The 26202-nt window shown below is 55.7% G+C and overlaps 1 protein-coding gene and 1 long non-coding RNA gene across 3 annotated transcripts; one reads left to right on the top strand and one right to left on the bottom strand.

Moving 5' to 3' along the window:
- The first annotated feature begins 36 nt into the window (after nt 1–36).
- On the top strand, nt 37–25577 carry WARS1 (tryptophanyl-tRNA synthetase 1). 2 transcript variants are annotated; one of them, XM_013989239.3, is made up of 12 exons: nt 37–95; nt 990–1109; nt 6587–6765; nt 12070–12283; nt 13403–13511; nt 15076–15195; nt 15997–16179; nt 18827–18927; nt 20242–20354; nt 20499–20672; nt 23103–23243; nt 24383–25577. In XM_013989239.3, exons 3-12 carry the CDS (start codon nt 6652–6654, stop codon nt 24542–24544), a joined length of 1431 nt encoding a protein of 476 aa, XP_013844693.1. In that variant the 5' UTR covers nt 37–95; nt 990–1109; nt 6587–6651; the 3' UTR covers nt 24545–25577. The 2 variants fall into 2 exon arrangements, with proteins under 2 accessions (XP_013844693.1, XP_003128776.3); XM_003128728.7 differs by lacking the exon at nt 990–1109.
- LOC146401924 (uncharacterized) lies at nt 7830–12304 on the bottom strand. The gene is made up of 2 exons (XR_014811370.1): nt 9737–12304; nt 7830–9122 (listed from the first exon to the last, which is right to left on the bottom strand). It is a non-coding gene; the product is annotated as an uncharacterized LOC146401924 (long non-coding RNA).
- Nucleotides 25578–26202: the final 625 nt, after the last annotated feature.

Here is a 26202-nt window from a genome sequence, read left to right as displayed (position 1 = left end):
GATCCGGAAGTTGTTCCGGCCGGACGGCGTTTCCACGGACGCCCAAGCAGCAACCCGTGGCTGAGCCGGCAGTGCTGACGGGCCCGGCGGGGCCGGTAAGTGAAGGGATGAAAGAGGGAGGGAAGCCAGGGTGGCGCCCGATGACCTGGGCCTTCCGGAGCCGCCGGCACGCCGGGGCCGGGAGTATCCTCCTCAGAGCCCGCCTCGCTGCCCGCCGGGTTCTGGCAGCACGGGGGGCGCGGAGGCTGCCCGGGCGCCCCTCGACCCCTTCCTCCCAGCGCCGCCGACCCGGCCTGTCGCCCACTCCCGCGGGCGCCGACCCTTCCTCGTCTCCCACCTCTGCCCTTTCCCTAAGGAGGGAGGCCCCGACTTTTACCAAGTGTCTGCCATGTGACAGGGGCTTTGCCTGCAGTATCGCACTTAGTCCCCTCCACGGTAAAGTTAGGAGGCTTCTTTATGCCCATTTCACAAATGAGGAAGCGGAGGATGAAGCGGAGAGGTAATGTGACTTGCTCAAAGTCTTGAAACAAGAAGGTGCCCAAACTGGGATCGAAACTCAGATCTGACCCCAGAACTCATGATCTTTCCACTGCATTGCGCCGCCCCCGTGAACGACAGCAGCAAGGAATTTACAGCCCACCTTTCTGCCCCCCAGGACTACACATAAAACACAGTTTTCATTACAGTTGTTCATACTGATGCTAAGAAGGAGGAACAGAAAGGGGGCAGGGAGATTCTTAGGAGGCCAGCTTGGAATAGAGGGTGGCTGATGCAATGACCAGCTAATATCTTGATTCCCAAGAGGGTTTCACTGGTCTCCACCCGCACTCTTTCCTGTACCCACCTCTGATTGGACAGTCCCATCAAAAAGGTTGGGTCAAGAGGCTTAAGCGTTTCTGAGAAACTGGGGGATTTATAAGAAACTCCTATGTGTGAGTAGTGAAGGGTGGGATAAACAAGGAAGGAAGAGAGAAGTCTTTTTCTAAAAGGAAACTGAAAGGAGGAAAGGACGACTATTAAAGAAGAGCTTGAGCTGCTCGGGGCAGTCTCAGCTACTCAAGTGCCCGGTGGGACCAGTGGCCACCTCTGCAGTGTCTCCTGCAACCTCGGTATGTATTGCCACCTTCCCAAGGCTTAGAGCTTACTAGTATTTTTACCAGCCTTTTCCCAAAAGGCTGGAAACCTTGGCTTAGGGAGATGAGGGGTCAGGATTACACTGTTGTGCATTTTACTTCATCTCATTGGTCCCAAGTTCAAGTGATTCTCGGCTTCCATAGGGAACAGAGATCCTGGAAGAGTAGTTGCCTGCTGGGATTCATAGCTTGCCTTTCAGCAGCTTCATGTTGGCTGTCATATTTTTCACCCGTGAGGCCTCCTTAAATAGTTGATCTCCATTCCCAATATGTCATTGTAATACTCATGAGTATCTTGGGTCTGGCTTCATTTAAAATAATGGCTTATTTGCCTTTTAAGATAATTTTCATTTCATTATTTGGAGAAGAAAGGAAGCTTTCCTCCCAGTGTTTAAAAAAGGAAAAGAGGGAGTTCCCGTCGTGGCGCAGTGGTTAACGAATCCGACTAGGAACCATGAGGTTGCGGGTTCGATCCCTGGCCTTGCTTGGTGGGTTAAGGATCCGGCGTTGCCGTGAGCTGTGGTGTAGGTTGCAAACGCAGCTCGGATCCCTTGTTGCTGTGGCTCTGGCGTAGGCCGGTGGCTACAGCTCCGGTTGGACCCCTAGCCTGGGAACCTCCATATGCCGCGGGAGCGGCCCCAGAAATGGCAAAAAGACCAAAAAAAAAAGGAAAAGAGAACTTAATCTGTTCCAAGGTTTAACGTGGTAAAGAACTCCCTGCTCGTTTTCTAGTCTTCTGCAAACGCGGCAGTCCAAGGCCATTGTCATCCACACTCTGGCCAGGATGCGAAGGATGGTCTTCCACCTCCTGATGCTTTTCTGGGCGTCGGGAAACTCTTGTGTCACTTTCTCTTCTCTGCTGCTCCGCAATTAGCATATTCATGTGTGAGGCCGCCCTCCCTGCAGTTTGCAGAATCTGCATATTCCGATCTTATCTGTGAGATGATTTCACTCTGGCCCCGGTAATTGTTGTGTTCTGTTCTGTTTAAACAGTTCTGTAATTCTTCTTTCTATTCCTCACCCCAAAGCTGTACCCAGTCTCTTCAAGTGCCTGTTACATCCTCCTGAGTAGTGGAACCTCTCCAAGTGAGCCCAAGATTCAAGTCCCTTAGAAAGAGAAATTGAAAGTTCGTTTTTAAGAGCCTCTCAGCTTTCTCTTTAAAGGCGGGCTGATTTGCTGTGGAGTGTGCAGTTTTGTGTTTTATACTCCCAGTCCTTTTTTTTAGAGAAAATAATAATTACTTCAGGATTTACAGCTTCATGTCTTTGTTTTGGATTGTAGTGTTTGTTAAATAGATAAAGAAGTTTTCCTTGACAGGGGTTCAAAGCCCTATTTGCAGTTTACACAGTAAACACTTTAGGCAGTGCCCCTCAGTCTTTTGGCATCGCAGACCCTTTGAGAAAGTAGCGAGCCTGGGTACTCAGAGCGGCAGACGCGCCAGTGTGCGTGCACACTATTGATATAATTTCACAGGTTCTGAGCTCTGAGTAGAAAACCTCTGAAGTTAAATTCTGAAAGTCAGTTGGCAGAGAAAGAAAGGAGGATGTTGACTGGCTGGGAGGAGAAAGAATGTGTGCACACGAGCAGGGTGGCGCCAGAACTGAGAGCTCTGTTTTCCCCCCGAGGCAGTGCACTCACTGGGAAGTTGCATCAGACACACCCGCACACACCCCTCTCAGTGTGGGTGATTCCCAGGCAGTGGGCGTATGTTTCGTGGTCATGCGAGCAGAGAGTCTGGGGCTGCTGTTTCCTCGGTCAGATTTCTTTCCCATGTACCTCTTACCTTAGTGGGATTCTGATATTTAAAGGTACCCGTTTCTCGCTACACCATGGACCCTCCATGCAGGCTCAACTCATCAGGCTCACCCTCTGTCGCAAGGCAGGTGAGGGGTCCAGAGCTCACCCAGTCATTCTACCCAGTACTTTCCCTAGGAGTGTTTAGGGTAAATTTTTTTTGGGGGGGGGTCTTTTTGAAGCCACACCCATGGCGTATGGTGGTTCCCAGGCTAGGGGTCCAATTGGAGCTGTAGCCACCAGCCTGCACCAGAGCCACAGCAACGCAGGATCCCAGCCGCGTCTGCAACCTACACCACAGCTCACGTCAAAGCTGGATCCTTAACCCACTGAACGAGGCCAGGGACCAAATCTGCATCCTCATGGATGCTCGTCGGGTTCAGTAACTGCTGAGCCACGATGGGAACTCCTGTTTAAAGGTAATTTTAATCTGTACTTGATTTTGGTCCTGCCCGCAGACGTCATCTGCTGCCGTCTGTGCGGGATCCCACTTTTGGAAGAGCAAGGGTGAATCAAGGGGAGTCCCCCGGAGCGGCCAGAATGCTGGACAGCTTTTAGCAGAGGGTGAGGAAACCAGACTGGGCGCGCGCACACGTATGCGCGCATGCGCATGCGGGGCCAGCCTGGCTCTCCCCGCATCTCAGAGGGCTCAGTGCCGCCCCAGGACGCTTTAAGAGCACTCTGCAGTCCACGTGGGGGAAATCTACCTTAAACTGGAATGCGCACTTGCAAAGATTTTATGCGAGGATGTGAACCAGAGGGGGAGGAAGTTGAGCTAGATGATTCATGAGATCCACGGGTTCAGAAGCTGCTCTGTAGCAGGGACTAGAAGCAGGTGAATGGATAAAACCTTGTGTTTGCTTCCCTTTCTCTGGGGAAGGCACACGTCACCAAATGCAGTGAGTGCACTGCAGTTACTAACACTGGGATCCTTGCTGCCAGAGCACCCAGCTCGGCCTGTAGGGAAAGGGCCAGGAGAGGCTGCCCAGAGGAGCTGAGGTGGAAGGAGGTGGGGGGCCGCGCAGCAGAGGAGAGCAGAAGACATTCCAGGCCAGAGTGGGGTGGGGTGGGTGGAGCCCGCTGGAGCTTGAGAGCTTGCAGTCATAATTAAGGGGGGGGGGCCTCAGCCCCAGCCCGAGCTCCTGGCTCGGCTTCCCCGAGCCACCTGCTCTCTTGTGTGGTGATGCAGAGCAGACACCGAGACCCTCAGCTTTGAAAGTTGGGAGGATTCGGGGTCACATGTGCAGCATCTGGATGTGATCATTTGTGGCTAGAGATAACTGCACCACTTTGTTATTTGATGTGGGCCTGAGTGTTTCTCCTCTGAGCGCTAATCAGAAGGTTCTTCCACACCCCTTCCCTTTCTTGCAGCCTTCCTAAGTTGTGAGCTTTGTTCTAAGTCAGTTTTCTCACCCAACCTCCCTTTCTGGGAATTGAGGCAATTCTCAGCAAGGAGGAGAAAGAAACTGGCTGCTGTCCCACCCCCGCTCAGTCTTATTGTTGCACTGACCTACATAAAGGTTGGTTTAGTTAAAATTTACATGCTTTTTAACAAATGGGTGAATAAAAATAAATGATCCCCACAAATGTCTGTTCTCGGCATAGAATTGGAAGAAAAAATTTTTTTTAATGATTAAAGGAATGAAAAGGCAGAGTTCCCGTCGTGGCTCAGTGGAAACAAATCCAACTAGGAACCATGAGGATATGGGTTCGATCCCTGGCCTCGCTCAGTGGGTTGAGGATCCGGCGTTGCCATGAGCTGTGGTGTATGTCACAGATGCAGCTCAGATTTGGCGTTGCTGTGGCTGTGGTGTAGGCTGGCAGCTATTGCTCCGATTCGACCCCTAGCCTGGGAACCTCCATATGCCACGGCTATGGCCCTAAAAGACAAAAAAAACTAAAAAATAAAAAGTTATTCATTAAGTCCTCAGCCGTGCCTCTGATGTCCTGCTGGACATCAGCCTGCCTGTGTTGTCACACTTCATCCACGACCAGACCTGCAATTTTGTGTCATTACTGCTATTCCCACCTGACAGCCAAGAGGCTGAGGCTCATTGCAGATAAGTACCCTGTAGGAAGGACAGGGTTGGAGAGAGTAGGCTCCAGGGCCAGACTGCTTATTTTATCCCCTCTACCTCCGAGTTTGTTTAGCCTCATCTATGACATAGAGTTAGCAGTTGTGTCTCAGGACTGCTGTAAGGCTTTAGTGAATTGATAGGTGCTTAGAGAAATACCAGCTACTTAAGTGCCGGAAGTTAGCTGCCCTGGCGTAGCCTCACTGTCATTGTCCTCATCCTCATTCAAGGTGTAGCAACGAGTTACACAGGAAGCTGGAGTTCAGCCAAGCTCTGGAACCTGAACAAAGTATACTTGTAATGGGTTTCTTTTTCTTTTTTCTTTCTTTTTTTTGTCGTTTTGCCTTTTCTAGGGCTGCTTCCTGCAGCATATGGAGGTTCCCAGGCTAGGGGTCTGATCAGAGCTGTAGCCACCAGCCTACCCCAGAGCCACAGCAACACGGGATCCAAGCCGCATCTGCAACCTACACCACAGCTCACAGCAATGCCAGATCCTGAACCCACTGAGCAAGGCCAGGGATCAAACCCGCAACCTCATGGTTCCTCGTCAGAGTCGTCAACCACTGCGCCACGACGGGAACACCGCTGTAAGGGGTTTCTGTCTGGCTTTACAGTTTGTTAAATGGGACCATGTAGTTTCTGCTCATTTCTTCTCGTAACACCACTTGAGGTAGACGAAGTTCCTGATGGTGCTGCTTTACAGCTGAGGAAGCTGACACAAAGCAAAGGGAGGTGATGACCCAAGAGGGCAGACTGTGGCCAACCCCGCCCCAGGGTGGTGTGAGCTGGCCCGCCTGCCTTCAGGGTTAATAGTAAATAATGACCGAGAGAAGGTAGGCATCCACCTTCTTCAAAGGTTTGCAATTAAATAAGGCAGCAGGTGGAGTGGACAGGCTTTCTGTAATTCTGACCCCATTTGGATTGGGCCCTGCCTCCACCCCCACCCCCTTCATCCCGAGAACAGAACAGCCGGCCTGCACAGGGAGCCTTTGGTCGGCAGTATGTTGGTTATGTAGGTTTATGGCCACAAAGGCCTGGGAATTCATCCCCAAAGGAGTTGAGGTGAAGAGGCAAAAGCAGTTAGCCAAATGTTTCTAGCTGTGGTGGCCCGGGGTTTACTTGAGCAGACTTGAGTCCTGCCCGGGTCCCAGGCACTGGGTGAGGCCCAGGGCCCGTCAGCAGATGCTCACTTGCTCTTGGTTGGGAGGGTCTTTTTTGCCACCCCTAAGTCTGTCAATCACACCGATTCTTTTCGGCCTCATCATTAGCATCGGTTCTTCCTCATTTTTTCTTTTTTGGCCACGCCCACAGCATGTGGAAGCTCCTGAGCCAGGGATCAAACCCACAGCACAGCAGCGGTGGCAACGCCAGATCTTTAACCAGCTGCGCCACAGGAGAACCGTTCTTCCTCTTTTCCCCTTTTTCCTGGCCCCAAGTTTCTGCCTGTATTTTTATTGTTATTTCATCTGTGACCTTTATTATAATCACCCCCAGGCTTTTTTGGAAAGAAGGACTAAGAGGCAGGAAAAGAAAAACAGCCGCAATGGTTTGTTAATCTCACGCTCTCTCTTCTGTCCCCGCAGTTTTGTCTGGACGGCTGAGCAAATCTCCCAGCACCCTAGCCGGCTGTGGCCTTAGGTCCTGGAAAATGGCAGATGTGCCCAACGGCGAGCAGGGGTGCAGCTCCCCGCTGGAGCTGTTCAACAGCATAGCTGCTCAGGGGGAGCTCGTGAGGTCCCTCAAAGCCAGACACGCGGCGAAGGTAGGTCGCTTTGCTGGCTCCTCCGCACGTGCGTCTGAGCCTCGTCTGCAGGGTCTGTTTGCTCCTCTCCTGGGACACTTTGCTCTCGCCTGAGATCCTTCCTTGTCGGCGTGGACGCGTGTGTGCTCGGAGGCCGCTGGGAAGTACAGCAGCTGTCCCCCCTGCCCCTCGCCGCCACCTGCTCCGAGAAACAACTCTTCCCAGTTCTTTTTGCTGATTGTTTTGATATGAAACCCCGACAGCTCTCAAAAGCACACTCATTCTATGGCTCCTTACTCATTTTCAAGGTTGGTGCTTTCACCGTGGAAGGCAGGGAACCAGCGTTTTCATAGGCGCCCCCCCATGCCCCCAGCCTCCAGCCCTGTGCTTGGTGCCGTTGCCGTTGCTCTGTCCACACAGCGCTGCTGACAGCTGGCCGCTGGGTGCGCTGTGAGCGCTCCTCTCTTCTGCCCACCTTGGTTTGCTCTGGAGTCGCATTTGTCTCCGTCGCTTTCTGCTTGGCTCTCTTAGCCACTGGTGGTGACGCACTGCCAGGCTCTCCCCGAGCTGGGTGAGCCCCGTCTCGAGGCACAGCAGGTGCCGTGTCAGCTTCGTCCTCCGGAAATGGTCTCTCCCGGGACCCTGGGCCGGCGGCTCTCCCACCCTGCCCAGCTCAGCACCGTCTCTCCCGCCCCCGCCGGGCCTGTTTCCTGACCCTGCGTCTTACCCTCCGTGGTTTATTTTGGTGCAGTACATTCTCCAGTGGGTTCTGCAGTGCTAAGGGAATAATTTTTTGAGATCTGGCCTGGTCCTGCAGTGTCTTCATCTTACTGGGTCCGTAGTTGATGACCAGGCTGGGTGTGGAATTTTCAGGTGACATGACTTTCCCTCAGGATTCTGCAGCCACTGCTTTGCAGCGCCAGCGTTGCTGGGGAGAGGCCAGATGCCGCTCCTTTGTCCTTCTCTCGCGAAGGGTGCAGGATCTCCTGTCTGTTCCCGTGTTCTGGAATTCCCTGGGACGGCGCACAGTGCTCCCTGCAACCTAGAAATCCCTGACCTTTAATTCTCAGGAATTATTTCTTTGATTTCTTCTTTTTTTGTTTGTTTCTTTGCAGATTTTTTAAATTCAGAGGACTAAGCTTAGTCCTCTGAATTTCTTATTTTTGATGTATTTTCCCTATTTATTTATTTATTTATTTATTTATTTTTGTCTTTTGAGGGCCGAACCCAAGGCATATGGAAGTTCCTAGGTTAGGGGTTGAATTGGAGCTATAGCTAGCGGCTAACCTATGTCACAGCCACAGCAATACCAGCTCTGAGCCAGATCTGCAATCTACACCACAGCTCAAGGCAACGCCAGATCCTTAACCCACTGAGCGAGACAGGGATCGAACCTGTGTCCTCATGGATCTTAGTCAGGTTCGTTACCTCTGAGCCACGACAGGAGCACCAGTTACCTCTGAGATCTTGATGATGGTGTTTCTGTTGTTCTCTGCCCCCTTTATAAACTCAATTTCCATTACATATTTAAAAAATAATAAAAACCAAAAAAATAAACTCAAATTCCTCCAAGTTAACTTTCTTTTCCTTCTGCCTCTTGCATTGGACACCGTTGGCACGTGCTCAGCGATGCTCGGCTGTGCACTCTGTGTTGAAGGGGCTGCTGAGAGCTGGTCGGAAGCTGACCTTGTGGCTCTGCCTTCCCTGGACAGCATCCCGCTGCTCCCTTCTGTGGGGTGGCCTGCAGTGTCACGGTCTTCACATCTCTCTGAGGCTAGTAGAGTCCCCAAGAGGGCGCCTCCAGTTTGCTCTCCAGCGGGCATGGGTCTGGCTACTGGCCTTTGCAGCTGACTGAGGCCAAGGATCGAACCTGAGTCCTCGTGCCTGCTAGTTGGGTTCATTACCGCCGAGCCACAACAGGAACTCCTGCACCTGTTTTTATAACACACTTTCAAACCCTCACTTCTGTAAGTATCCAGGGCTGCCAGTACCCGAACCTCCTGGAGAATCCCCAGCAGGAAGTCCAGTCGCTGCCCAGTTTTCCCATGTGGTCTCAGCACTGGCTCCTCCCGGTGTTCTGTCAGGTACAGTCACGCGTCTGCTCTCCAGCGTCTCAGGTCTTGCTGCTGTCATCCTCTTCCTGTTTCCGGTAAGACCTCTCGCTGCTGCAGCGGGGGCTGTCGGAAGTGTAACCCAGGCAGCCTGCATCTGACACACAGGCACCTCCCTTCACTCGGGGGTCACCCGGCTTCTTCATCACCACCACGTCCTCAGCCAGCACTTCCTGGCCCCGTCGTCATCTTTTCAAACATCTCCTCCCGGGGTCTCACCAGATGGTGTCAACCCTCTCACACTCATCCCGGTGGTTTATTGTGACCCTGCGAAGCCCAAATAATCCGTTACATTTTAAAAGAAGTAAATAGAGATATCAAAGGGGGGGGATTTGATTATTCACAGAAAGAAGTTTACACGCCAGGTAGAGCTCAATGGCTGAGATTAAGTTGTTTTTTAAAAAAAAAAAAAAAAAATCTAAGAACTTAAGTAAAGGACCCAAATGCTGATGATCATTTACTCTCTAAACCCATTTTAGAGACCTGAGAGGGGTATTTTTGTCATTTCACATTAGACTTGAATAACCTGGTTTTAGTTAGTAATTCTTTTTTTTTTTTTTTTTTTTTTTGGTCTTTTTGCCATTTCTTGGGCCACTTCCGCAGCATATGGAGGTTCCCAGGCTAGGAGTCCAATCGGAGCTGTAGCCGCCGGTCTACACCAGAGCCACAGCAACCCAGGGTCCGAGCTGTGTCTGCAACCTACACCACAGCTCACAGCAATGCCGGATCGTTAACCCACTGAGCTAGGCCAGGGATCGAACCCGCAACCTCATGGTTCTTAGTTGGATTCGTTAACCACTGAGCCACGACGGGAACTCCTAGTTAGTAATTCTTAGTGACCCCGGGTGTGTTCATCAGTGTAGCAAACAAACAGCACTCACCACAGCTCAGAACAACTCTTCCGAGGAGGGGCTTTGACTGATGCTTGGCCAGCAGCTCACAGGAGAGGCCAGGCTGCATGATGAGACAGACGCGTTAATGAAGGGAGTTGGTGTCTGACCCTGAAATGTGTTATCCAGGAAGCACCTGATGTTTTAGAAATCCCCTGTGAACAATGTAGCCGAGCCGCCTGTCCAGTGTGACTGCCGCGGGCTCTTCCTCCCCCGTCTCTGCCCTCAGTCTCGGTCAGGGTCCTCGGCAATCTTTCTGCCCCGTGTCCTGAGAGAATGACACCCTCCCTGTCTCCCGGAGGATGCGTCAGAACCCGGCAGACAGCTTGAGCAGGACCTGAGGTGACACTGGATCGTAGGGGTTCAGATAGAGAACGGAGCCTTTTTTCTTCTCCTTTTAGTTTAGGTAAACTTTGAAAATTGAAATACGCCATTCTTTCAGAAAGGTATGGAGGTCATTAACAGGCAGCTCCCTGGATTTTCACAAAATGACCAAACCTGTGTGTGACGCACGTGCAGATGGAGGAGTGGCAGTGAAGCCAGGCCCCTTCAGTCACCGCCGCTACCCGCCCAAGAGAGGCCTCCCCCTGACTCCCACCGTGGATAGTTCTGCCTGTGTTGGAACTTGATATAATCAGGGTGTGTGTGTGGGTGTGGTCTTTTGGGTCTGGCTTTTTTCCCCGAACAAGCTTTTCAAATCTGTTTTAATGTCCTGGTCCCTGTTAGATTGAGACCAGGAAAATAGATGAGATGAGCCTGCTTCTCTGTTTCAGCCCCCTTGATTACAGCCGGTCGTTGAGCGAGGGCCCTGGTTAAATGTTTGACTTGCAGAGGCCACCTCGTTGCAGCCGAGTTAGGCCAGATGGAGTATGAAGTGTCAGCAGAGCCAGTGATGCAAAGGGGACTGACCGCCGGGGCTTCACAGCTTGCTGACCCCCATGGGTCGTCTGATGGCTCGGGCTTGCTCACCGCTTCCTCTGTGGCGGGTGGCGCTGCAGAAGGGACGTAAGACGCGCTTGCCTGTCTGTTGTGTGCGCTATATCCGTGAGGGTATTGATCCCACAGCTCCAACTCATTTAAATGGCCCTTCCAGATAGTTCCAGAGGTTGAAACTCCAGTCCGGGTCTCGAAAGCCCCCTGCAGGGGGGCTCTGTGGTCCAGGGCCGCACCCGAGGTCTCCCTGAAAGGCGTTTGGTGCTGTGCTGTTTCTCCCCCGGGACGCCCAGCTTATAGCACCTTGCGTGTAAACTCTAAATGGGCATGTTTGTATTTCCCATGGCCAGCAAATGGGACTGTATATCTTCTTTGTTTGCAGTCTAATCTGGCAAGGCCTGTTAGATTTAGAAGTAGAGCTTTAGGGCATGGCATGACTAATCTGCTTAATTAGGTTTGCTCTTTTAAATGCCAGGCTTCCAGGGGTGGGCTCCTGTGGGCTTCTGCAAGAAGAGGTCCTTAGGTTTCATTTTACACTTGTTTTAAAACACTGAACATGCAAACACTTTGGACAAGCTTGATGAGATTCCAAAACGCAGTAGTGTAACTGTTCCAGTGAATCCCTCCTTAATTTATGACCTGAAAGTCTGTATTTTTCCCCTTGCCTTTATCCATTTTCACGACGTCTGTTTGAGTTGCTGTTACTGTCTGTGGTGACATCTTTGTTTACGTTTCCATAAATATTCATCTCAACCTGTGTGTATTACAAAAACAAGTTCTAGTGTACCTGATTCGTAGAGCTTGTCACGTAAGTGCTCTGGCACCGGCAGTGTTTAAGAAATATTTAGCACATTACCTCTGTCAGAAACAGCGCAGTAAATGGTGTCGCCACACTTAGGCTGTAGTGGTGGTGGCAGTCTTTCAGAGCACTGGAACAACAGACAAGAATACATTCAGCCCCAGCTGGCTGTGTGTCCGTGGGCCAGCAGCTTCACCTCTCTGGGCCTCAGTTCTTCCACGGGGAAAGGACAGTGACAGTGAGGCCTGCCTCACAGCATTGTAAGGCCAAGCGAAGGAATGTGTGTGAAGGCTTTAGCGCAAGGCCTGCCACATGGCAGCGGTAACATTCAGCAGATGGTACCTGTTGTGTTTTTTTGTTTGTTTGCTTGCTTTTTAGGGCCACACCCACAACATATGGAGGTTCCCAGGCAAGGAGTCAAATCGGCGCTACAGCTGCCGGCCCACACCGCAGCCACAGCAAGGCGGGATCCTTAACCCACTGAGGGAGGCCGGGGATCGAACCCTCGTCCTCGTGGATACTGGCTGCGGCACTCCAAGAACTCCGGCTGTTGTTCGTATCTTTGACCTTCTCCCTTATTTCCTTTGTCCAGGATGAAATTGATTCCGCAGTAAAAATGTTGTTATCCTTGAAAATGAGCTACAAAGCTGCGATGGGGGAGGATTACAAGGCTGACTGTCCTCCAGGGAACCGGGCGCCAGGGATTGACAGTGGCCTGGATGCCACAGAAGCAGGAGACGATTTTGTGGACCCGTGGACAGTACAGACAAGCAGTGCAAAAGGCATCGACTATGACAAGCTCATTGGTACGTCGTGCGAAGAGCCCCAGCTTTTAGACGTGATTCCGCTGATGTTTTCTAATTTGAATTAATCACAAATCCCACCAAGCTTCAATGCCAAGGGGAAAGTAGATCCTCGGATCTTTTGGTGGTGCATTATATTCCCAAAGGATTGTTTTTAATTTCCACAGCAATATAAAATGTCTTTCAAAATAATGATGTATGGCAGACAGCTTAAAAGAGGCTTTTTCTTTTTTTAAGCAATTCAGAATTTGGAGAAGGTCCGATGAACTGAGACCTGGGCATCTTTTTTTCTTTTTCCTTTTTGGGGGGCGCCCTGTGGCAATATGGAGTTTGAGGGCCTGAGATCAGATCTGCGCTGCAGCTGTGGCAACGCCAGATCCTTTAACCCTCTGTGCCAGGCCGGAGATGGAACCTGCATCCTAGCGCTGCAGACACCCCACCAATCCCTCAGTCGCACCACAGCAGGAGCTCCTGACCCGGGCATCTTTGCAGTCGCTGAAGCTGTCACTATCTTAGTGGCGACGAGTCAGCCGTAGAGCGCTGTGTTTCTCCTCTGGTGGCACTGAGTGCGGAGCGAAGGAGGGTGACTTCTCACAGCTGGCAGGTCTTCGCTCCCAGGCCCACGCCCTTCATGGTTGCGGGGGCGGGAGAGGTCCTGCTCAGGAAAATCCTTACTCTGAGGTCACTGTTGGCTGTCAAAGAAGAAACAGAGCGAAAACATTCTCATCCAGATCAAAGCCATTTTCCGTGATTTACGGATAGACTATCAGTGAGGACAGATGTTAATTCGGTTAAAGACTGTTTAGAATTATGGTTTGGTTTAAATTATACCTTAATAAGCAATAAGCAGCCATGAGCGGGCGGAGGGTGTCTGAAGTTACCAGCCAGGCTGCATTCTGCGGCTATTTGCCAGCAGAATCTAATCCCAGACAGAGAGCATTTTGTCCTGCGGCCTTCCTCCTGTCCTGCTGCTGTGGCCTCAGCTCTGGGCTGGTGGAAGGGACCAGCCACGGGCCTCAAGCCCATCGGGGCTGTTAGGACGCACGTGGGTCCCCCGTCTGTCTCTCCTTTCAGACCCCCAAACCGCCCACCATCTAAGGTTGCCATCTCTTTTTTTTCCAGTTCGGTTCGGAAGCAGTAAAATTGACAAGGAGCTGATAGACCGGATAGAGAGAGCCACTGGCCAGAGGCCACACCGCTTCCTGCGCAGGGGCATCTTCTTCTCACACAGGTCAGGGGCTCCCCCGCCTCTGCTTTTCGAGAACAAAGCGACCAGGACGCTGTTCCCGCCAGCAGCCTGGTCCTTGGGGAGAGGGGGCGCCAGTTGGCAGGAGGCCGGTTCCACCCCCGTCCTCTCGGTCGGTAACCGGCTGTGGGGTCGCACCCGACCCTTCACCTCTGGCCCTTATTAGTTTATTCGTGTAGTCACAAGGGGGAGAGCAGGTCCACGGCAGACGAGAGTCATGCCAGATGATGTGCTATAAATCATAAAAGTGCCGTAAAACCAAAGAGACAAACGTGACCCAGTTAGCAGTTCCCGCGAGACAAGCAGGAGGCTTCCCGAAGCTACCCAGCGCTTCCTGCCACTGCTCTGGCCCGCTCGGCAGTGACCTCAGACGAGAAGCTAGTGGAGCGAACTGGAGCAGGACATCCCTGCCTTAGACCCCGAGTCCCACGCAGGTCCCCCAGAGACCCGGACGTTCCAAAAGTGGTCCTGCCTCCCGCCCCACACGTCACCTTAGACCTGGCCCGTCTGTGAGGCCGGGTGAGGAGGACTCAGTGCAGGTACTGCTGCTGGATTCTCCTCCTCTGGAAAGGTGGCTGTTGCTCTTCTCCTTGGGCCCACTTTCCCCAGAGGCTGGTTTCACACCCCGCCAAACAGTGCAGTCCCTGGCGGGGACTTTTAAAAACAGATCCTGGAGTTCCCGTCGTGGCTCAGTGGATAATGAATCCAACTAGGAACCATGAGGTTGCGGGTTCAGTCCCCGGCCTCCAGCGTTGCCGTGAGCTGTGGTGTAGGTCACAGACGTGGCTCGGATCCCGTGTGGTTGTGGCTGTGGTGTAGGCTGGCAGCTGTAGCTTCAATTAGACCCCTAGCCTGGGCACCTCCATATACTGCAGGTGCAGTCCTAAAAAGAGATAAATAAATAAATAAAATAAAATAAAATAAAATAAAAATACAGATCCCAGACCCACGAGTCTGGAAGGTAGGGCCCCAGCAGCAGTAGTGTGGAGACAGCGCAGCCGGGAAGGAGGCCCCTGCGCGTGCCGCATCTGAGGACCCAGGCCTCAAAGAGGCGGATGATTCTAGAAGAACTCCCAGATGAAGACCGCTGGTCCCAGTGTGACTGGAGGGGCCCAAATCTCATCTCCAGCTGGGGATGTTCCTTAGCCACCCCCCGCCCCAGGTCAGGGCTGCATTTCCCCAGTCGGGGTCAGCAGAGTCCCGGGGCTGCGTGGCTCTCAGCAGTGCCTTGCATTGATGGCCCCGTGTCACTCCCAGGCTCTGCAGCGGACCGTATGTCAGCACTGACATTCGGAAGGATTCCGAGAGATCCAGCGGCCGCCCAGCCATATCCAGCTTTGAAGCATGCGATTCCCAGCGTGTGTATCTCACTCTTTAAATCACAGGGGAAACCAGTTGAGAAGTTTCCCGTCGTTCTGATACATAAGCACCGACGATAGCGAGCCACAGGGATGCTTGGGTTGGCTGTTCTCTGGATGGTCTCCAGACGACCGTTCACGCTGTGGTCCTCTTCTCAGACCATCCCTCTGCTCTCTCCTTTTCCCGTCAGAGATATGAATCAGGTGCTCGATGCCTATGAAAACAAGAAGCCGTTTTATCTGTACACGGGCAGGGGCCCGTCCTCCGAAGCAATGCACGTGGGTCACCTCATCCCGTTCATCTTCACCAAGTAAGTGTCCGCTCGTGCGACGGTTCTCACTGGTATTCGTGACTCAGAGAGCCCGTCAGTCCTGTTACTGATGATTTTGTTATTTTGAAATTCCTTTGAAACACGGGAAGAGTAAATCAGCAATAGGTCTGCCAGTCGCAGGTAACAAATGGATGATTTTGCCCAAAAAAAGAAAAGAAAAAAGAAATATTCGTCCCAGTCCTCGTCTAGGACAGACAAGACGGTACGCGGTCACGGCCTGAGCTGCCAAGGTTTGGGGACTCGGTGCCTTGGCGGCTTCGGTTCCCCTTGTTCCTGGTGTCACTTTAGAGGAATGTGGGTGATGGAGAGAGCAGCACTCAGGGTCAGCTGGACCTGTGTCCTCCTGTTCCCTGTCTGTGTGACCGCCAAGGAGTTACGCCTCTGGCCCTTAGATTCCACATCTGCCAGAGAAAGTAACAGTACCAACCTCATACGGTTAGTGAAAGGCCTGCAGAGATCCCCGCTGGCTCCGCAGGTCAAGGATCCGGCGCTGTCACTGCTGTGGCATGGGTTCGGTCCCTGGCCCAGAGTTTCTGCGTGCTGCAGGCACTGCCGCAAAAAGGCCTGCAAAGCAGCTGGCACAGAGCTGAGGTGCAGGGCCCTCCAAGTTAATCAGTGGTGGTGGCCTTATAACGAGAGCCAAATTCACAGCACAGCCAGAGCCAGGGGTTTCGTGGACGGGGAAGTTTTGACATCCTTAGCAGGAACCGCATTTTCAGAAGCAACTTGGGGGCGCTCAGTGGGCGCCAGATGCCAGCCCCCGTGCCCTGTGCCTCTCAGGTGGCTGCAGGATGTGTTCAACGTGCCTTTAGTCATCCAGATGACGGACGACGAGAAGTACCTCTGGAAGGAGCTGACCCTGGAGCAGGCCCACGGCTACGCCGTGGAGAACGCCAAGGACATCATCGCCTGCGGCTTCGACGTCAACAAGACCTTCATCTTCTCCGACCTTGACTACATGGGGTAAGGAGAAGGCGCGCGCAGCCGCCTCCCGAGGACGTCCGTGTGGACTGGGGCCTCTGGCCGTCGTGGCCACAGCTGCGTCCCAAGTACCGCGAGGCCTGGGAAGCGTCTCTCTTCCTTTCGTCGGTGCGCGCTGGTCTCGCTGGCTGTTGGGACGTCCACCCTCAGCTGTGCTGGATGTGCGTCCACAGGGCAGGGTCTCCCCAGGGCTGGTCAGTTGGGCCATCAGGGCGTCTTTCTCAGTGTACCTCTCTCCCCGCGGAGAAAAGACTCGCTGGCGACACAGTTCCCTCCCAGTCTAGGTCTTTAAATCAGCCACCCAGGGGGTCAGAACACCTCCTCGTGAAAGTCCTCCCGTCGTAACCTCTGCGGCTTGACTCCATCCCACATGTCCTCAGGGAAGTGTGTTAGAGAAGTAAGACGTGGTCTCGGTCTCAGGAAGATGCTGTTCTCTCAGCAGATAACGGCCTGAGCCCCGAGACGTGGCGCCCCCACGGCTGCGGGAATCTGAGAGCCCGCGCCCCAGGCCCAGCTCTGTCCTGGGTGGGCTCGGTTCTTCCCGGCAGGTCCTTCACTTCTCCGAGCCCCCGTTTCCCTGCGGCGGGGGACGGAGCGCCAGAGAGAGGTGGTCCAGCAGACGGGCTCAGAGCGCTCTGCCCGGGCTGGCGTCCCCACCGCCACCTCCCATGAAGCTCGGCAGTGAGTCCTGGACAGGCGTTGACCAAGCATGGCTCGTGTCCGCCGGACGCTGGGGGCCGCCCCTTGGTCCGGTTCTCTCCACTAGAGGTCAGGCTCTCCCGCTAGAGGTCAGGCTCTCCCACTAGAGGTCAGGCTCTCTCTGCTAGAGGTCAGGCAGTTATAACAGGTTGTGAACTGGGTGATGGTGAGACCTGCGAGGACCAAGGGACATTTACCTGGGGCTGGGCCGGCCAGGGCCCGCACTGCCACGTCTGAGGACGAAGTCCTGGCCCTGAAGTGCTTCGAGCGTGCGTGGCACCTGCCGAGTGCTCGGTGCTCCTCTCTAAAGCCTCTTCCAACTTAAAGCACCTCCACTGGCCGCCTGCCTGGGGGAGGAGCCCCAGGACAGGAGTGGGAGGGGCGAGATGCAACCAGGTCTGTTTCTTGTCCCAGGGCAAAGCCTCAGAGTCCTCACGGGGATAAGCCCTGGGGACACGTGTTCCTCCCAGGTGGGGCTGCCGTGCTCACAGTGCAGCCAGGAAGCCACCTGTCCTTGTGGTCTTGAGAGGCTGCCTTGTTGCCAGGGAGACTAGACACCCCCTCCTTGTGGGGCTGGGGGCGGTTGTGTGCAGTGACCCCAGGTAGGGGGGGTGCTCCCCAGCTCCCCTGCCCTGGGGATTACCCTTGACGGTGACCTCGACCCCGACCTCCGTGCTGGCCCATCTTCCCCAGGGGGCAGACAGTGCGTCCTCGCAAGTGTCAGCAGCGTGAGTTCTGCGGCTGTCCCCCAGGAGAACCGAGTACTGAGCTGGTTCCTATTCTAGCAGGATGACAAAGCAGGCCTTTCCGGATGGTTATCGCGCTCTGCTCTCTGATGTGTTCGTTACACTCGGGTGGGGGCCGCTTTTTCCTTTTTTATCCTCATGGTGCCTGACAGGTAATAGGGCCTAGAGGAAAAGCTTCTGAATACGTTTGTCAAAAGATGCAGTGTAGGCGTTCCCATCGTGGCCCGGTGGTAAGGAGTAGTAAAGACTAGTATCCTTGAGGATGCGGATTCGACCCCTGGCCTCGCTCAGCAGGTTGGGGATCTGGTGTCGCCGCAAGCTCTGGCGTTGGGCACAGACGAGGCTCGGATCCTGCGTTGCTGCGGCTGTGGTGCAGGCCGGCAGCTGCAGCTCCAGTTCAGCCCCTAGCCTGGGAACATCCGTGTGCCTCAGGTGCGGCCCTGAAAAAAAAAAGATGCAGTGTGAGAAGACCGCTGGCGTCTTCCCCCTCCCCCCACACGGGCTTCACCCTCAGCCTAGTTCCCTCTGATAGCAGAGTGGCTGCCACAGATCCAGGCCTCGTATTCCCACCCCCCACCCTCCAGGAAAGCGCCACGATGGCCCAGCCGCAGTGCTGGGGCTGGGGTCATGATGTCCACAGTAGAGGGAGGCCCGGCTGCACTGAGAGAGGCCCTCCTTTCTGGGCCCAGCAGTTTCTACCCAGACACTCCATCCAGCAAATCCGCTTGACCCTTGAACAACCAGGAGCTTAATCCAGTCCGCCCTCCATTCCTAGATTCCTCCACATCCGAGGATCAGCCAGCCAGACCGGGTCGTGGAGGAGCGGACCTGTGTTGTTCCAGGGTCAGGGTCAGTGTGGTCTCCCCCAGCACAGCACAGTCTGCCTCAACAGAAAAGCTGCCCCAGACTTGGGGCCCCACATGCTCAGCCAGGGAGCCGTACCTCCTCTTAGCCCCCGATACTAATCCGGTGCATTCTTGCCTCACTGGCTCATCAGCTTCGCCGCGCTGAGAGCCCAGTCCCTCCGCAGGTGCAGTGTGTCACCTTTGCCTGCTGCAGGCGCCTGTAGGGGGCGTCCCAGCACCCTCCTGGCACGGGAGTCCCGGCCTGGGTCCACCGGCAGGGCTTTGCCCTCAAGGGTGCCACCCTCTGGGGCTGGGCTTTGACGCTGGCTGTCTCTGCAGGATGAGCCCGGGCTTCTACAAGAATGTGGTGAAGATTCAGAAGCACGTTACCTTCAACCAAGTGAAAGGCATCTTCGGCTTCACCGACAGTGACTGCATTGGTAAGAAGCGCCCGCCCGGCCTCCAGAACAGAGCCAAGCTCAGGAGGAGACCCCAGAGCGGCTGCTGGGGTGGGGGACTCTTTCCAGGGCCCGTCTCGAGGGGCTCGCGAGGGGGAGTGCAGAGGGCCAGGCCGCAGAGGCTGATGGGAGGCTTTTCACACGAGCAGATCCCTCAGATGTTCCGAGTCAGTCCTGACAACTGGGGCAGAAGCCCTGTGCTTCCGGAAGAGTTTTTAAATCCTGGGAACCTGGGCATCCGTGGGAAGAGGTCTCTGTGAGGGCTGCCCTGAGTGAGGAAGGAGGCGGGGGCATGGGTCACAGCCAGCTGCACGTGCTTTGCTGCCCGGAGACCCGGGTTTGAATCCTGGCTCCGCCACTTGCTGGCTGTGCACTGGCTCTGGGAAACCAAGAGGTGTTCCGAGCCTAGTGTCCACCTGGGGACGATGGGGACACCTTCTCCATGGAGCTTTGGGCCGCTGCTGCTCTGTGCTCTAATGGGGGCGCGGGGGCAATGGCAGAAGTGAGGTGTCTCTTTCTGAAGAGGGGAGGGAATGGCTGCCAGGAGAGAACATCATTGAGGTGGAGTCCAGGGCTGGAGCCACCCCGGCCTGTCGGAAGCACCTGCGCAGTGCAGTGGGGTGGCCTGGCCTGGCTCCATGTGTCAAGGGGCTCACGAAGATCCGTGCCCTTTGACCCCCAAATTCCACTGCCGCGGGTCTAAGCAAGTGGCACTAGCAGTGTTAATAACAGCAGCATCCAAAATGCTGAGAACAGTTTTAGGCACCAGGGTACCATAATTCCTAGTGACTAAAGATGAGGAAGGACCTAAGCCGGCCCAGCAGGTAGAGAGCGGCTGACGCCGTAGGCCCCACCTGCAGGGGCACGTGCGGTCACAGTGTCACGGGTGTTGCAAAGTGGAACCTGTAAGGAACAGACTGGAGAAGTACAACTAAAACGGAGCGGGGGGACCTCCCTGGTGGCTCAGCCGGGTAAGGGCCCAGCGTTGTCACTGCTGCCATGCAGGTTCAGTCCCTGGCCTGGGCAGTGGCCCATGCCGTAGGCGCGGCCAAAAATAGAAGTAAATAAACAAGTAAATAGGTAAACTTTTTAAAGTGGAGAGAAAACAAATGAAAAGAAGCACAAATTGGGACCGCAGGTTTCTTCTTCTTTCCCCTTGTCTGTAGTTTTCCGCTTTCCGCCAGTGTCGTTACTTTTCCAGCGGGAGGAAGCCCGTCTCTGTTCATCCCCGTCCCTGGGGCAGCTCGGCCGACGGGAGCCGGGCTCGTGTGTAAGCGCTTCTGTCCTCCTTTCCAGGGAAGATCAGCTTCCCCGCCATCCAGGCTGCTCCCTCCTTCAGCAGTTCCTTCCCGCAGATCTTCCGAGACCGGACAGACATCCAGTGCCTCATCCCGTGTGCCATCGACCAGGTCAGGAGGCGGAGGCCTCGCCAGCGGGGGTGCGGGGCCGAGTGGGTGCTCTCAGCTCAGCGCAGGCTGGCGCGCGGCCGCGCAGGCCCGGCCGGGGGCTGCTTTTCTTCACCCGGCCCCTCCCGCCCGCCCACCCCCCCGCAGGACCCGTACTTCAGGATGACCAGAGACGTGGCCCCCAGGATCGGCTACCCCAAGCCCGCCCTGCTGCACTCGACCTTCTTCCCTGCCCTGCAGGGGGCCCAGACCAAAATGAGCGCCAGCGACCCCAACTCCTCCATCTTCCTCACGGACACGGCCAAGCAGATCAAGACCAAGGTGAGCACTGCCCAGCGTGGGCAGCCCGTGCCCGCAGAGCTGGTGCCCTGGGGACCCGCCGCGGCTGCTCCGCCCCCGTCCCCAGATACCAGGTGTGTTCTTTTGTCGTCGTCTCTGCTTTTCTCACCAACACTGTTCAGGAAGCAGAATCACGGCAGTTTTCTTCAGTTAGAGTTAAACAATAGGAAAATTACACACTTCCGAGCACCAGCTATGTTCCAGGAACCGGCAGGTGCTTTCTGTACGTTTTTCGATTTTAAATCGCACCGGGAGACAGTGAGCTCCCTTTACAGATGAGAAGGATGAGGCCCAGAGAAGGTGCCCAGCTTGACCAAGTTTCCACTGGAAACCAGCAGGTGCCCTCCTGGCCCCTGAGCAGCCATTACCAAGCTGGGGCACAGCGGCTGTTTTTTTTTCAGCGCCTTCTCACCGAGACACAGAACTGACAAACGTCTTTCCACGCGACAGTCGGGGCCGGCCCAGGAGTGCTGCGCCCGGCACAACATGCAGCAGGAGCTCAGCAAACGTTTTCTGAGTCACCAGAGAGACTAGAGATCAAAATTAGTCTGAGCTTCCTTATTTTCCAGGCCGCGCTTCTGGGGCTCAGCTCTGAACTGCCGTATCTGTAGAACCCTCACTGTTCCGCACAGCTGTTGACATTTTATTTGGAAGCGTGTGTGTCTGCGGGCGGGACAGTTATGCAGGAGTGGTACTCTGCAGGCGTCTGCACCGCGGCAGGGCCCCTGCCCCTTCTGGAAAGTCCCAAATTCTGGCTGACAATGGGGAGCCCTAAATAGCAGAACTGCCTTTCAGGAAGTAGCAGCCGCCAGGCCAGCTTTCCCACCCTCGGTTGAGGCTGGTGTAAACAAGGCCTTTTCTTTCTCTTTCACTTCTGGCTGGAAATTCCAGAGCGTGGAATGCAGAAGAGGGAGGGCTGTTCTTGTTCCTCCAGCAGAGAAGTCGTTTTATTTGGGGTTCGAGAAGTGGTTTTAAAGCGGTTGTGTGTGGCTCTGGGACACTTCTCATTCGCCCCGGGACCGGCAAAGGCGGAAGAGTTGGGCGAGCGGTGAGTGTGTGAGGTCAGGAACCACTCAGGCTGCAGGGGCCACCAGCGTCCCCAGCACCCTGTAGGGAGGACAGTGTCAGGCCAGGCCTTGTTCTCAGCCCCCAAGCCCACCTTCAACTCCACAATCAGGATCTCCAGGCCAGCCAAGAGAGGGGGCGTTGGGCCAGCCCACGCCCGAGGTTAACAACGAGAGCCATGCTGGGGACAGACGTGGCAGCTTGGCTACGTGACCACCTGCTGTGCGCTCACCCGTGTGATCCCACGGAGTCCTAACAGCCGCCTGGAGCCTGTGTGCGTTTCGTAGGGGTCAGGCCGCCTCCCTGTGTTCATGGCTGGGGACTGGCCCCCACCGCTTACCTGCCTTGAGTGAGCACCCGTGGCTGTCCATGTGCCACTGGGAACCTCCCAGACTGGAGACGAGGCCTGCGTGAGGTCATAGGCAAAAGCGGGCAGAACCAGAGAGTGCTGCCCAGAGTAACGTGCAGGTCAGAAGTAGTCAGTGGCACAGCTCCTTTGTAGTGGGGCTGAAACGAGCCTCCCACCTCCCTGGGCTGTCAGAGCCCACCCAAGTCCAGCTTCCCTGTCCCCAGAGCCACTCGTCGCTCCCACCAAAGAGGACGGGCTTCTGTCCTGCCAGCCTGCGGCTTCCTCTGCTGCTTCCAGGTGACCCACCTAGCAGCCTGCTCCCGAGCCCCTCTGGGAGGCTTCCAGACGCCTCCACTGAGACAGTGACCCCCCCCGCACCCTGTCCCCCCGAGACGCACACACAAAAATGAGGGGGGCATTTGGGTAGCGGGTTTCCACACATAGGCATTGGAAGAACTTTGGGGGAGCTCTGTCTCCTCCTTTTGACACCGGTCCTCTCACCGCTGGACCCTGCTTTCCCTGAGATTATCTTCAGTCCTGAGACCCCTCGTGTCCGTGTCTGAGTCTCTTCCCTCGGCTCCTCAAACCGCGTATTTCCAGGTGGAGTGCGCCTGCAGGCCCCGCCGCCTCCACCTCTGCGCCGCCCGCAGGCTCCGTCCTCGGGCCTCCCGTCCCTCCTCCGCGGTGGGGAGGCGGCCAGTGCGGCTGCCCGTGTCCTCCGAGGGCCACTCGCCTGCCCCGGGCCGCAGCCCCGCCCCCTCGGCCCTCTTGCTGCGAGGGCGGCCTGTGTCCGTCCTCTTTCTGAACCTGAGGACACTGTAGGACGTGTCCCTGCACTTGAGCACAGGTGCCCTTGGGCTTTCCCGACCCCGAATGCTGTCTCTGGGGAGGGGTCGGGGCCCCCTGCTGGGGGGGCGTCCCCCAGCACTCAGCCCCGCCAGCTGCCACCCACGGGTGGCCTGGCCGACCAGCACCTGAGTGTCCTCTCGCTGGCGCAGGTCAACAAGCACGCGTTTTCGGGAGGCAGGGACACCATCGAGGAGCACCGGCAGTTTGGGGGCAACTGCGACGTGGACGTGTCCTTCATGTACCTGACCTTCTTCCTGGAGGATGACGACAGGCTCGAGCAGATCAGGAAGGTGAGGCGGGCCCGGGGCGGCCGCGCGGCGGCGGGCGCTTCCCCAGTGCCTGGGCCTGAGGGGCAGGCGCCCAGCTGAGGCGGGATGGAGCTTGGCTAGGTCGGTCGTGCCCTTGACCACATGCCCAGAAACCTCATGGACAGACAGTTCACAAACGAGAAAATACAGACTGCTGGTCAGTAGCCCCACGAGAAGGTTTAACCCACTAGTCGTCCGAGAAATAGAAGTTAAAACAAGAGCAGCAACTCAGAAACAGTTCCCGTATCAGATTTCGAGGGTTTGTGTCCTGTGTGCGGAGCCGGTGGCCCTGACTCTCCCGGGCTCACCCAGGCCGTCGAGTGCTCCCAGCACGGCCTCGCGGCCAGCAGCATGGCGGGGAGTGAGCGCCGAGAGCCTGGAGACCAGCCGTAGCCTTTGCCTCCAGTTTTAAGTTCTTAGACTCCCTTCCAAGGAGCTAACCCTGAATAAGAAAGCGCTCTCTGAGCGGGGATGTGACGATGGATAATAGCAGAAGTCAGGAACAGACGGAGCAGCAGGGCCAGCCCAGCTAAGGGTCAAGGGGGGACACCAGGAGGGAGGTTCCGATCACACAGGGCAGCAGGCAGGACAGCAGGCAGGGAGAGGGAGAAAAAGACCCCGGGCTGGCCCGCGCAGTGGGATCAGCCGTGTTTAGACAAATGCGGCAGGAACCAGATCTAAAAGAAAACATACCAGGCCCACAACCTCTGGGCACCAGCTTTGCCGGTATTTTTCTTCCTTTACTCTGCTGCTGCTTCGTGGTGAGGGTACTTGATCAAGTTTATTCGGAGTCCGTGTCACTTCCACAGTCAGAAAACTTAAAAAGATCCAGGAGAGAGTTTAGAGAAGCAGTAAGGCTGAAGGGAGCCGTCACCGGTTCAGCACTTGGAGCCACGGCAGGGGTGGGATTGGGGGCCACCCTGTTGTCCCCTCACTGTGACGGGGCGAGTCCCAGCTGCCCGCCAGAGCCCGCTGCCAGTCGTCTTAAGAAAAGCATGGTTGAGGGTACAGGGTCTAGAAGGTCTCAGCCCGCGGGCCAGGCTCTGCGGGGGCGCTGCGCGGGGCCGGAGGGGGTGCCGGGCCGCGCAGCCGTCTCACGGCGGCCCGTCTGCTCCCGGCAGGATTACAGCAGCGGGGCCATGCTCACGGGCGAGCTCAAGAAGGTGCTCATAGAGGTGCTACAGCCCCTGATCGCCGAGCACCAGGCCCGGCGCAAGGAGGTCACGGACGAGGTGGTGAAAGAGTTCATGACTCCCCGGAAGCTGTCCTACGACTTCGAGTAACCCTCTTTTATGCACACGGTCTAAGAGACGTAATTTACCAATAATCCCAGCCTAGTCGAATCACCGCTACCCCCAGACTCTGCCACACGGTAATTACTGGCTGGGCGTCTGCAAGCCCTGTGAGTGGATCGGGGCTGTCCTTCTGTCTCCTGTGAGTGCGACCCCGTGGGGCACCTGGGTGCCGGCTAACACCCCGTGGTCACACCGATCAGTCCAGCTGGAGTCTCTCCCACAAAAGCGGCCCCCAGGGCGTGGGGCAGGGTGTCGGCTGGGCAGCCCGTGCTGGGCCACCGGACTCCTCCCACACGCAGACGCGCTCCTCCACCTGCTCTGTGAAAGAATGTGTAGTCTGGGTATGTCTATCTGGCATCAAATATGATCCTAAAACTAAAAAGTGCTTTGAAAAGTTGATGGGAAAGTTGAATGGGTGTAAGATGCATTTTAGCCCATGTCCCCCCCCCAAAAAATTTTAAAAGAATTACTGGCTAAAAGCTTTGCTCTGCAGGTGACGAGATCTCTCAGCCTGAAAGCTGCCTATTGGCCCTTTCTCAGAATTGGCCAGTTGTTATTGAGTCTTTTGTGGGTGAAACTTGCTGATCCCCTGGCTAAACTCCAGACCGTGCATGTGCTCGACTCCAGGAATCAACTACTAATGTTTGTTTCCACCAAATAATCCTAGACACTCCATCCCGAAAACCAGTGGCTGCTTTACTCTGATGGGCCTGATCCTGAGGGGGTCTGTTACCTTTGCAGATGCTTTTGTTTTGACACTTGACTGGCGTGGAAGTCTGCACAGAGCAGTGCCCTGCCTGTGTCCCCAGACGGGCGGACGTAGCTAGACCGCGTGCAGCCGCCCTCTGGGCCCTCGGCGGGGCATCCGCAGGAGGCCCATTTAATCGTGCATCCTGGGTAGTTTCGGAAAAGCAGAAGACCCCTCCTGGGTCCAAGTATCTGTCCCCTCTGCAGGCGCAGGGCCCACTCCCGAGTGCCCAACTCTGGTCTCACTCGTGACAAGTAAACTTCCTTCATTCCTGCCCGTGTCACTGTGCTCTGTCGGCAGGTTGAGGGCGAGCGGAGGCCTCGTGCCAGCCCAGGGCCCTGCTGTGCCTGCGCCTCCGGGGGTGCCCGGCGGAAACGTGGGATGGAGACAGGCGGGAAGGCAGGCTCGAAGGCATCCACTGGGAAGGGCCCCGCCTGCCTGGCTCACCCCCAGCGGTCTCCCTGCTGCCAGCTCTCGCGCATCACTTGGGGTTTCCAGTGGCTGGTGGAGATGCAAGCAGGTGTCGTTTAGGGACGAGGATGGCAGCCATGGGGTGGTCAGAGCAGTGCCATGCAGTGACGGGGGGCTGGCCGGGATGGAGCCCTGGGCTCGAGGGGAAACAGGCTCGGGAGAGGGGACTGTGACAGAACAGGGGCCACTGAGGCTCCCACCCTGGGTGGCCAAGGCGACCTCTCCTCGCTCCATTGGCCCCGTGTCACAGGAGGGACCACGTGAAGTCCCCAGGTGGCAGAGCCGCCCCTTCACCCAGCATAAGCGCCCATGAGGCATGCGTGCCCGGCGCCCTGGGGCCGCAGAGGGGCTTGTGTTCATGTGCAGGCCAGTGACTTTGGGTGGAGCGTCCCCCCCCCCAGCCCCCCGCCCATAAAACAAAAACAGG

The sequence above is a fragment of the Sus scrofa genome, chromosome 7 (assembly GCF_054392235.1).
Source record: "Sus scrofa isolate SSC_HxYL_T2T_F1_AM1 chromosome 7, Sscrofa_HxYL_maternal_Yorkshire_Landrace_v2.0, whole genome shotgun sequence".
NCBI lineage: Eukaryota > Metazoa > Chordata > Mammalia > Artiodactyla > Suidae > Sus > Sus scrofa.
Note: the sequence above shows the minus strand (reverse complement) of the source record. Positions and strands in the feature narration are given on the sequence as shown.